The 11,205-nt window shown below is 47.4% G+C and overlaps 2 protein-coding genes across 2 annotated transcripts; one reads left to right on the forward strand and one right to left on the reverse strand.

The window, feature by feature from the left end:
* The first annotated feature begins 1,639 nt into the window (after window positions 1–1,639).
* Window positions 1,640–6,456, forward strand: atad1b (ATPase family AAA domain containing 1b). Its single transcript, XM_085285562.1, has 10 exons — window positions 1,640–1,787; window positions 2,996–3,187; window positions 3,269–3,367; window positions 3,505–3,625; window positions 3,750–3,950; window positions 4,145–4,251; window positions 4,378–4,467; window positions 4,544–4,594; window positions 5,009–5,139; window positions 5,228–6,456. Exons 2-10 carry the CDS (start codon window positions 3,014–3,016, stop codon window positions 5,346–5,348), a joined length of 1,095 nt encoding a protein of 364 aa, XP_085141688.1. The 5' UTR covers window positions 1,640–1,787; window positions 2,996–3,013; the 3' UTR covers window positions 5,349–6,456.
* A 409-nt stretch (window positions 6,457–6,865) lies between these two features.
* minpp1b (multiple inositol-polyphosphate phosphatase 1b) lies at window positions 6,866–10,697 on the reverse strand. The gene is made up of 7 exons (XM_085285558.1): window positions 9,993–10,697; window positions 9,598–9,789; window positions 9,320–9,520; window positions 9,036–9,133; window positions 8,580–8,710; window positions 8,232–8,365; window positions 6,866–7,897 (listed from the first exon to the last, which is right to left on the reverse strand). Exons 1-7 carry the CDS (start codon window positions 10,534–10,536, stop codon window positions 7,644–7,646), a joined length of 1,554 nt encoding a protein of 517 aa, XP_085141684.1. The 5' UTR covers window positions 10,537–10,697; the 3' UTR covers window positions 6,866–7,643.
* Between the last annotated feature and the right edge of the window lie 508 nt (window positions 10,698–11,205).

Genomic DNA, 11,205 nt, shown 5'->3' on the forward strand with positions numbered 1-11,205 from the left:
CACATTTTACGTCCACAGTACAACCTAAAGACTTTAAGGACTTGTGTGTTCCATTTATTCAAGTTATTTAAGTATGTTTTTTTAATGAATCGATCCCAGTGGTGGGTTAATAGTTAAAACACTTTTGAATCTTTCAAAAAAATATTAAATTTTTCACCATACAGCAGCAGAACAGCAGATTTACTGATGTATTTATCATCAGAGGGACAGAGATGCTGCCAAATTTACCTATGGTGATAATAATCATAATAATAATAATATAAATTCCTGAAACATACTCATACATATTTAACGTTGTTAGTATTATTGCTATTGTACAGAATTTATCAACAGCTATTTCAGTTTGTTTTATGTTATCAATACATACATTTTTTTAATTCTATCCTTAATTAGATTACTGTTTTTTCTTTAATTTTCATTTTATGTAGTTTGAATTAATTATTTCATTTATACGTATATAATTTAGTCATGTTTACCTTAATGTATGTATTAAAAAAAGAAAATTGATAAAAGACGTCATTAAATGACGTGTGCGGGTTACATAATTCACTGTAGATCGCGAACTTTGCTTTTATTTTGTAAAGCTGCTCACTTTATTTCGGTGGGTCACTTTTCCTGACTCGATGATGCTAACTTGTTAGCGGCTAGCTGCGCTGCAATGGTTGGTTGCCATGTTGTGACGCCGCCATCCTCCCATTCAGAAAAACTCTAGGAATACGTAATGACCGGGAAACCTGGCAACCACCGGAAGTTACATAATGCAGCATGCCGTCCCAGCAGAGGATGGAGTCCGGTTCCAGCAGAGTTTCAGTCCGTTTCAGCAGTTTTAAGGAGCTGAAACGACGTGAACATGCTGCTGAAACTGAAAAGTTGCGTTTTTCCACAGAAGCGTCTCGTGGAGGCAGCAGAGCTTCGGCGGAGCCACAGCGGCCCCTGGTGGACAGACGTCGGCGCGGAGATGCGTTCTCACATTCACATTTTTTCTGTAAACTCTTGTCTATGTTTGTTGTTTGCGAATTAATCACGTTTGCGTAACTTTTATTAATCAAAATGTGAAAAATTCATATTCATTATTTACAATACAATTATTACAATCAAAACTGCGCACGACAAACATAGATGTTTACATCAGCGCTGTAATTTGCACTAATCAACCGAACACTACTGTTATAACTTGCACATTACTTTTCTCAGTTTATATATACTAACTTACATGTTACATGTCTACTTGTCAATGAATAGGTACAATACATAATCTGTACTTTTCTAATTATTCTAAATATTCTTAACTATTTAAGCATCTTTCGGTATCCTGCTCATTTTGCACACTCCAGCCTTGGTTTGCCACTTATCTGTACTCTAACTTTAATAACTGTACAGTACTCTGTTTCGGTAACTATTTCCTATTTTACTGCAGGGCAACCTGCACGTGGCGAATAAAGCTTTGATTGATTGATTGATTGATTGATTGATTGATTGATTGATTGATTGATTGATAACTCTTGTCCATGATGGAAATATGTAAAAAGTTTGTGTTTCTGTTCTATATCCTGTTCTGTTTGTATATGTGTTTTCTTGCTGCTTTTACAACCACATTTCCCCCTGTGGGACAATTAAAGGATTATTCTATTCTATTTTATTCTATTCTAGGTCACTACGTGTTTCGATTTTGCCTGCAGGGGGCGCAGCAGAGTCGTGAGTTAAATAAAACGTAGAAGACGACGAGAATCCACATCCGGCTGTCACTGCCGTGCCGCAAAGGAAGAGCCAAAGGAATATCTGGACAGGTGAGCGTGATTCTACCTGACAGATGAGCCAGTTCCGCCCGGCTCCTCTGCTACAGGTGCCGGTGCTGCCGGTGCTCTTCGACGGAGACTCGCGTGTCTTTATCCGCTCGGAACCGCTCCGTGAGGCCCTGCAGCTTCGAAGGTCAAGCTAATGCTAAAGCTAGTCCTTTCGGTTTTACCGTGTGAGCACCGCGGGGTCCAGACTGTGTCCGGTTTTTAAAGATAAGTTGGAAGTTCCGGACCGTCAGGTGTTTGTTTTCCAGAGCAGCAGGTCTGACTCTGAGCTCAGGTGTAGACGATTATAACTCACGTATGAATATGTATGACCTGAGGTCAGCTTTCAGCCTCGCGCTGAGAGAAGGATGAACTGTGTTCAACCTCAGCTAAACCGCATCACCTGTACGTCAGCGATGCTGTTAGTTATAGCTTATTTTCCCATAAGTCCACTACAGAATAGCTGTTGTCATGCGCAGTTATGCCTCCGTTTGCAACCACGTGATTGAAACCATACGAAGGATAAAAGAGCTTTGTTGTCCCACAGGGACGTTTGTCCTGGACAAACAGTCCAGCAACATGAGCAAAAATACAGTGCTGTCATACAACTCTGGCAAACATTTATGTGCACCGCCATCTTTAAACCGTTTTGCAGCTGCTTGCTCTGTAACCTCTGCGTAAAAACCAGACAGACCTCATAAACCATTGTAGCTGCCAGAAACCAAGACGTGACCTGATGTAACAACGTTCACATTTCATCATTGATTAAGAGAATTGTATTTCTGAGCCGCCAGACTCTGAAAAATGGCTGATTTCCAGGACCTTTAATCAGGGTCGATCACCAGGCTGAAAATCCAGCGGTTTTCAGTTTAACTACTCACAGAGTCAGCGGGAGAAGATGATCCAGCCGGCAGTGACGGTCCCTGCACCGAAACCTCAGCCCTGAGCATTTATTCCACCTGAGTGATGGGAGGCCACATCCACCAGACTCCATTTCAAATTTGGGCTGTTTAGCATTTCTGTAACATTCTTTCCTCAAACATCACATCATGACTGAAGGCCAGCAGCTGTTTGGACCAAACCCCCTTTAAAAACCTGCCACTTTAAGCTCCTCCTGCTCCTCCTCAGAGAAACTCCGTTAGTTCAGGAGGTCTTTGTGTTCACCTGGCGCTCAGGTGTCATACCTGCTGATGACTTCTTCGTTTGTGTGGCAGGAGCTGCTGAGCGCGACGATGGTGCTGAGGGAGGTCCCGGCCGAGAACATCGCCCGTCCTCTGGGCAGGAACGAGGTCATCGGCCTCCTTTTCCGCCTCACCATATTCGGCGCTGTCACCTACTTCACCATCAAGTGGATGGTGGACGCCATTGACCCCACTAGGAAGCAGAAGGTGGAGGCTCAGAAACAGGTAAGAGCAAGCGAGCAGCTGCATGTTTGATCTTCACAGGTGGCTCGGTCTCTGATTGGTTCCTGGTTTGGTGTCTTTCAGGCCGAGAAGCTGATGCGTCAGATTGGCGTTAAAAACGTGAAGCTGTCGGAGTACGAGATGAGCATCGCCGCTCACCTGGTGGACCCGCTGAGCATGCAGGTAACGCCTCGTGTTGTTAAACTGAAGCTGTTAGAAACTCCTAAAAGCTTGCCCGCCGACGGCGGCGCCACAAGGAAACGGGAAGCGCGTGTGGTTTCTGTACCGGCATGTCACATACACCTTCTCCCTGCATGCAGATCACCTGGAGGGACATCGCAGGTCTGGACGAGGTCATCACCGAGTTAAAGGAGACGGTCATCCTACCTGTTCAGAAGAGACACCTGTTCCTGGGATCCAGGCTGCTGCAGCCCCCCAAAGGTCAGAGGTCATTCACCTGCGTCCTGTTTTAGAGTCGTCAATAAAGCTTTATACAGAAGGGAGCAAGGAAGGAAAGGAAATAAGGAAACGTGAAGGTAAAATCTGAACATGGTCTTTGTAACAGGCGTACTGCTGTACGGACCTCCGGGATGTGGGAAAACACTGATCGCTAAGGCAACGGCAAAAGAGGCGGGGTTTCGTTTCATCAACCTGCAGCCGAGCACACTGACGGACAAATGGTACGGAGAGTCCCAGAAACTCGCTGCCGCTGTGTTCTCATTGGCTGTCAAACTGCAGCCAGCGATCATCTTCATCGACGAGATAGGTGACGAACACACGCGCGCACGCACGCACACACACACACGCACACACACACACACACACACGCACACACGCACACACACGCACGCACACACACACGCACGCACACACACACACACACACAAAGAGTGAAAGCTGAGCTGGAGAATAGAAAAAGTAGAAACGAGAGTAAAAACCTCGCCGCCCGCGTGTTTGCAGACTCGTTCCTGCGGAGCCGCTCCAGCTCGGATCATGAAGCCACCGCCATGATGAAGGCCCAGTTCATGAGTCTGTGGGACGGACTGGACACGGACCACCACTGCCAGGTATGCACACCTGTCTGTCACATGACCTCAGCGGTGACAGGGTGTTTCCTTTTAGTAAAGATGTTTCCACATGTTTGTGTCACAATGACCTGAGGAGGGCGGGGCCACTGTGCGTGTCTGTGTCAGGTGGTCATTATGGGCGCCACCAATCGCCCCCAGGACCTGGACTCTGCCATCCTGCGGAGGATGCCCACCAGGTTCCACATCAACCAGCCTGTACGTGACTTTCAAAATAAAAGCCTCAGAAGTCTTAAAAGCAGGGGGCGTGCTGATGGTGTGTTTGTCCCCGCAGAGCGTGAGGCAGCGCGAGCAGATCCTCGGGCTGATCCTGGAGAACGAGAGGGTGAGCGCACGAGTCACGTGACCTTGTCATCATTCTGCAGCGCTTTACGACAGTCCTTCTTCTTTTACTCGTTTAATGGACGTCAGCACAGGAAATGAGAGAAAAGGAAAAGAACAAACACACAAAACAAGTTTGGCAAAGGGAAGACATGTAGGGGAAAGGAAGCAAGGAAATGATGGAAGGAAGGAGGATGGGGTTGTAGGAAATGGACTGGAAATGGGGAAGGACACAAAAGGATGGAATAAGGAAGGTAGGAACAAAGGAAAGGAGGAAAGGGAAAAACGGATAAAGATTGAAGGAAGGTTGGCAAGGAGGGGGAGAAGGAAGGAAACAAGGAAGGAAAAGAAGCCGATGGGAAGGAGGGCGGGTCGACGGACTCGAGCTCGCAGCGACCGATCTGTTTTCTCTTCACAGGTAGACTCATCGATTAGCCTCAGCGACATCGCCAAGGAAACAGAGGGTTTCTCAGGAAGTGACCTCAGAGAGATGTGTCGTGATGCGGCGCTGCTGTGTGTCCGCGACTTCGTCCACGCTGAGAACGACAGGTGGGCGTCCAGGTGTTTCTGTTGAGGTGATCAATAACAGTGACGGTTCGCTCAGGTGAGGTTTCAGTGTCGGGTTTCTCTCTCGCAGCCTTCCAGATGACATCATCCGCCCGATCCATCAGGACGACCTGCGGCGCGCCATTGTCAAAATGAGGAAGTCCAAGACCGCGGGTGGAGCCGGCGCCCTGCTGCACGCCGCTCTGGACTGAACACGCCTGGATCACACGATGACCTCAGCTCAGCCTGCAGCCGCCGCCCCTCACGCTGACATGCCACTGCTTCCTGCTTGTCCTTCAGTCAGCTGATTGGCTGACGGTGGCGGGCTTTTCTTTTTTTCTTCTTTTTTTTTAAGAATCCCGAAATCCAAAATAAAAGCTGTTTGTCAGAGCTCGCTGTCACGCGTCCGCGCCGCCGGCTCCCAAGCTTCCCCCTTTACAAAACGCTCTCATCCCGGCGCCTGAAGCTGCTGACATCGTGGACACACGCGGCGGCCATCAGGCCTCGTCGTGACAAAATGTCTGACGCCAGATGGCAGGAATAGCGTCTGACTATGGGGGGAGGGATGAGATGGCGGTGAGGCACGTTAAGTTTTTCAGGCATATGACAGCGTTCTGCGTCTCCTCGCCGTTTGTTGGGTGTGAAATTGTGAGGAAAGATGGCGGTTGGGTTCAAACAAGCCGTTGCAGCGAGGCGTTTAAACTCGACGCCTGTCACACAGAGGGCTTCTACAGCAGGCTTTTATTGTGAAAATCCTCCCAAATAGAGTATAAGAAACCCACCAATAATCAATCTGATGAACAATAAGTTTACAGGTGTGAAGCACAAACGGCGAGCTTCAGCCGCTTAAACACGATTCAAGCTGCTTTGATGAAATGACGTCGTTATTGAAACTTTGACTCCGAAACACGACGCGGACGCTTTGATCCGTTTACAGTGTAAATAAACAAACGTGGCGCTGATGGCGTTTCAGGGGAACGCTTCTTTTCATCAAGTGTACTTTATTTGTAGTTTGTTTTTTTTATTTGTAGTTTTTAAGCTGAGCTGGTTTCTGTTAATCCTCAGAGCTCGCAGTCGTAACAGAAACAGGAAGGCGTCAGATTTTCACATTAAAAGACCGATGAACTTCCTGATAACACTGAATCATCGTTTCATCAGACGCAGGATTTTTTACTCAGTGTGTTGTTGCCTGTTTAAGTTATCATGTAATAAAGTGGCCAAAACAACAACATGTGACTTTTTCATTCATGCGGTTCTGAGGAAAAATGTTATGAAGTCTATTTCTTTATTTTATCAAAAATAAATTTGTCAAACATTAAAGTGTAGTTACGATGGAGGAGTTTCTTTAAACGTTAAATAATAAAGCTTTTTATTGAAAAAATAAATGACCCACGTTATAACTGCAGAAGCCACGCTTCGAAAAGAGGAAAACTTTATGGACGACAACAGATCCGCTGAATTTTGTACGTTTGCAATAAAACCATTAAAGCCGCTGTTACCAAGAGACGACGTTTGACCAGCTCGGACATCAGGACACGATTCTCACGTCAACAGTTCAAAGCTCTCCTTTGTAATCTGAACAATTTGTTTTCATTAATATTTCACATAAAATTACACAAAGTGAATTTTTAGAGGAACATTTGAAAATAAAGAATTTGTTTTGAGTAATAAAGAAGTAAAACAGTTTTCTACAGTTTCTTTGGTTCGAGCTGCTGTTTGGAAGTGTAACAGTGAACTTTGACTTTAAATAAGACACTTTGTTCTGTTTTGATGGTGAACTTTTTTTTTTATTAAAGCTTTAAATGAAAAACCTTTGGATGAAGATTCAGAAAATAAATAAAAAATAAAAAAAAAATACCCAAAAAGTTTTTGGCACAAAGTTGAAACATTTTTCACCCTGAACAAATCAAAGATTAAAATAAATAAAGTCAAAATGATTCAGATCTCAGCCCGACACCCTGACCTGGACTCACAATTTGTAAAAGACTTTTATTGTGAAAATCCTGGTAGAAAGAAAATCAACCACCGAAAAAATAAATTAAAGCTGAAGCTTCTCTGGCATAACTGAGACTAAAGGTGGAGGCAGGGGAAGGAGGGCACCCACCCTCCGTCATGTTTACCTGCAGTTTAACCTTCACACTTCCTGCTGACCCGAGAACATCAAAGCACATTTCACGTTTAACTTTTACCCAGAAACACTCTGTACAAACAGAGGAGCCGCCCCCTGCTGGTCATTGGAAGGACTGCAGGCTGACGGAACCGTGTCCATCGTTTATCTACAGTCTGTGTCAGACTCCCTAAGTCAGACTTTGAGCGAACGAAAGGAAGAAGCTGGCCAATCAGAGCTCAGGTCCAGACATCTTCATGAGTTACATGACGTCTTTCTCCTGCTTCAAACGTCTGAACTGGGAAAAATTCTAGTGCGTGACTGGACGCTTGTTGTCAGGGGGTGGGGCTCCATGCCCCCAGGTTAGCAGGTGTGTTAGGCTTACAGTCCTCTGTCCCTCTCAGAGCTCCGTGTTGGGCGCTCGGCCCACCGCCCTCCCCTCGCACTCTCTATGGAAGTCGCAGCCGTCCAGCAGGTGGCGGTACGTTGCCCGGACGTCACGGTACAGCGGCGCATCCTCCGCCTCCAGCCCGGGGAATCGAACTGGCGACTCATTGACAAGTAGCTGCAGCCGTGGGCCTCGCTGGCAGTCGTACAGCACGAACAGCAGGTTGGCGGCGTATGGCACGATGAGACTGGTCCGGAAACGGCGACCTGCAAGACGCCATAGGGAGACTTCCTGTTAGAGCGAGACTCATGAAACAGCAGATTGTGGCTGTGACAATGATGTCATGATGATGTCACGCCACTCTCCAGAATGTTCTGTAGTCTGAACATCTTGTTTTAAATTTAAGGACTTTACGAGTGAACGTTTGGGAACATTGAATACATTCATATTTCTGGAGAATCACGTCTCAGGACATACAAGTGCAGTTCCTGGAGGACTGAGGATGACAACGACGGCGTTTTTGTGTGTTGTGTCAATAAAAACAAGAAAAACTTGTTCTGCTCTCTGATTGGATGCTATGTTAGAGGTGGCGCTTCTTACCATGCTGTGAGTCGTAGTTGGTGGCAGTGGGTGGAGTTTGGTCCTTGTAGAGTCCCAGCAGAGAGAGGAGGGGGAGGAGCGTCTCAGCATGACCCACCAAGATGGAGGCGGGCTCTGGGGACGCGTCAGTGGACCTGACGGAGACACGATCGGTTCAATCAGTGATCGATCAAACCAAACGATTGGTGACGGCAATCGGAGCTCAGAAACGAGCACAGCCGCTCGGCTGAAGCGGCTTTGGGTGGTTTTTACGAAGCATCACCTAAATGAGCTTCGCTAGTTGAAAACCACCTTCAGAGCTGAAAAACACGCCAACAAACAAACAACGATCGCAGGGGCCCCACCCACCTGCGAGGACGACCGGCTCTGTCCAGCGTCCTGAAGACGTGATGGAAGAGCGGGCAGCTGGACAGGCTGTTGATCTCGTGGCCGTGCGAACGCTTCCAGTACTGCTTCAAGTCCGACTTGTACTCCAACACCTGCAGACGGCGAGTGGGGAGAGGAAACCCACGGACCAATCAGAGAGCCGTAAACACTTATGAGCCATTTGATCGCTTTACCATCGACAACCTGACCTGAGAGCCATCTGCAGCATCACTAATCAATAATGGATAATGGATTGCATTTATATGCGCTTTACAGTGCCACTATTCACTCCCTCTCACATTCACACACTGGTGGAGGCAGCTACAGTGCAGTACAATGCACGCAGATCAGTGCAGATCAGTGCAGATCAGTGCAGATCAGGTCCTCTCAGCTGTCTTACTGATCCCGGATCAGCCCCGGAATAACGCGGAACGTTACCTTTGCGTCGCTCTCGTCAAACAGGAAGCACCACGGCGAGTGCACGTTTTTGATGGAGAGCTCGTACGAGCACAAGAAGAACGCCGCCTCCAGCAGATCTACAGGAGGCACAGAGGGACAATCTTCATCACACAAAAAACACCGCCCCCTGTGGGACAGGAAGTCCACAGAGCGGCATATGGAGAAATTTTAAAAAGCTTAACTGCATCATGGGAGATGTAGTGTGTGTGTGTGTGTGTGTGTGTGTGTGTGTGTGTGTGTGTGTGTGTGTGGGCATAAGAGACCTGGTGTGAGTCGGTGGTGAGGAAGGCCCAGCCTGTCGGCCATCCTCCTCCTCACTCCCTCCATCTCCTCGCCATGTTTGAACTTCTCCACCTCCAGCAGCGCCGTGCGGTTGTTCTCCACGCCCTCCACATAACCACGGCAACGGTCAAAGAAACGCATCAACTCATCGTCCACCTCGTGGCTGTACTCCGGCTCGCCATCTGCCCAAACACAAAGGTCAGAGGTCAGGCTCAAGGACTCACGTTATCGAGAAAGCCTCTGGGGTGGTGAGACTCACCGTGGCATCCCCAGCGGCGCTGCAGCCCCTCCTGAAACGCCTCCACGCTGCTCACGCAGCGATGCTTCGAGCTGGTCAGGAAGCGCACCCTCCTCTTCCTCACACTCTCCTCGGACAGCAGAGATGGGAACACAGACGCCAGGCGGCTTGCCAGCTGACGCAGGTCATCCCGGCCCTTCATCACCAGCTGACCTGAGGAGCATCATCATCATCATCATTATCAGGGTCGGTCATACGCTCTGAGGTCACATGGTCCCCCTCACGCATTACGTTACTAACAGTACACGATTAGGATGATGTATTCAAGTATTTATTTAGGCATTTAAGTATTCGAGTACTTATTCATGTTAATATATTCATGTATACATGTTCTGTACTGACGGTCGCGGGCTCACCGTCCATGTCCTCGGTGTACCACGCCTCCCAGCGGTTCCGGATCTCCTGCAGCCAGCTCTCAGATCCGCCGGAGGCCCTGGAAGCTTCGGTCCGGACCATCTCGCTCAGTTTCCGGATCCTGCGGATGTTCTTAAGGGTCGGGTAGCGGCTGCCGTGTCGGATGACGGCGGTGAGGTGGACCGGGGAGCATTGCTCGGCCGGGGGCGGTCTCAGGACCGAAGGGTCCGCGGACAGAGGGTCCCGCAGCAGGTGCGGGTTCACCTCCTCGTACCGGGTCTTGGTGCCGAAGTACCCGGCGATGTGCGGGATGTCCGGGACCGACAGGGAGGCGAAGGACAGGCGGGGCACGAGCAGACCCAGACTGGCCAGCAGCACACCTCCAGCGGGGTGAAACACGGAGAACATGTCGGCGGGGACCGGAGAACTGAGCCGGGGAGACAGACGGGGTCCACCTGCTTCCGCCTTTCTTGCTTTGTTGATGTTCCGGGTTTGTGTGACCTTTAACCTCCTGTTTTTCCGGTGTGCGGGCCGACCAAAAAGCATCCGCGAGGTTTAAAATTCAACATTTTTCGTTAAACTTCAACTTCGATGAAAAGTTGAGTTATGTAAAAAAAAAAACTGCCGGAACTAATTTAGTGGTTAAAAAAAGAAGAAGAAAAAGGTTTTACCCTCTGAAGCTTCAAATTCAACACATCAATATAGAGAGGCACAATACAGCTTCCGTCCCATTTGCTACTGTTTTGATTATTACCTATATTGTGTATCAACCTGTGCTCCTTTTAATTTCTTCCCCATTAATACTGTGGATCTTTTGTCTAGCCCCCTCCCCCCATATCCTTGCTGTTAGTTTTGTTGTATTGACTATGTTCTTTTTTTTTTTTTTTTTATCCTCCACGAGAGTTCATTTGCACTATAATGTATTATTTTGTTTGTGACTGTATTGTTCCAATTGTTAATAAAAAAAACAAAAAAAAAAACAAAAACAATACAGCTTCCGCTTAACGGAAGCCAAAATAAAAGCCCTAACCGGTTTGTCTCTTTCAAAGTAAAAGCTTAAATGACAACAGGAAATGCATTTTACTCAAAATCGACATGAACTTTTTTTTTTAACTAATAAAATAATAATAAAACAATTTAAAGAATCAGAATTTGTAGCTGATGAAGTTATGGAAATAGTTATTTTTCTGTATGGACACACTGATGTCATGTCTC

Source organism: Mchenga conophoros, linkage group LG8, assembly GCF_057382185.1.
Source record: "Mchenga conophoros isolate Kocher_MC1m ecotype Shallow Benthic linkage group LG8, M_conophoros_male_GT1.1, whole genome shotgun sequence".
Taxonomy (NCBI): Eukaryota; Metazoa; Chordata; class Actinopteri; order Cichliformes; family Cichlidae; genus Mchenga; species Mchenga conophoros.

Excerpts from the sequence above, each read along its gene's own strand:
- atad1b (XM_085285562.1), top strand. The coding sequence starts at position 3,014 with ATGGTGCTGAGGGAGGTCCCGGCCGAGAACATCGCCCGTCCTCTGGGC. Across the intron at positions 3,368-3,504 it reads TGGACCCGCTGAGCATGCAG|ATCACCTGGAGGGACATCGC; the intron begins GTAACGCCTCGT and ends CCCTGCATGCAG. Across the intron at positions 3,626-3,749 it reads GCTGCTGCAGCCCCCCAAAG|GCGTACTGCTGTACGGACCT; the intron begins GTCAGAGGTCAT and ends TCTTTGTAACAG.
- minpp1b (XM_085285558.1), bottom strand. The coding sequence starts at position 10,536 with ATGCTTTTTGGTCGGCCCGCACACCGGAAAAACAGGAGGTTAAAGGTC. Across the intron at positions 9,134-9,319 it reads TCACCACCGACTCACACCAG|ATCTGCTGGAGGCGGCGTTC; the intron begins GTCTCTTATGCC and ends TGCCTCCTGTAG. Across the intron at positions 8,366-8,579 it reads AGAGCCGGTCGTCCTCGCAG|GTCCACTGACGCGTCCCCAG; the intron begins GTGGGTGGGGCC and ends TGTCTCCGTCAG.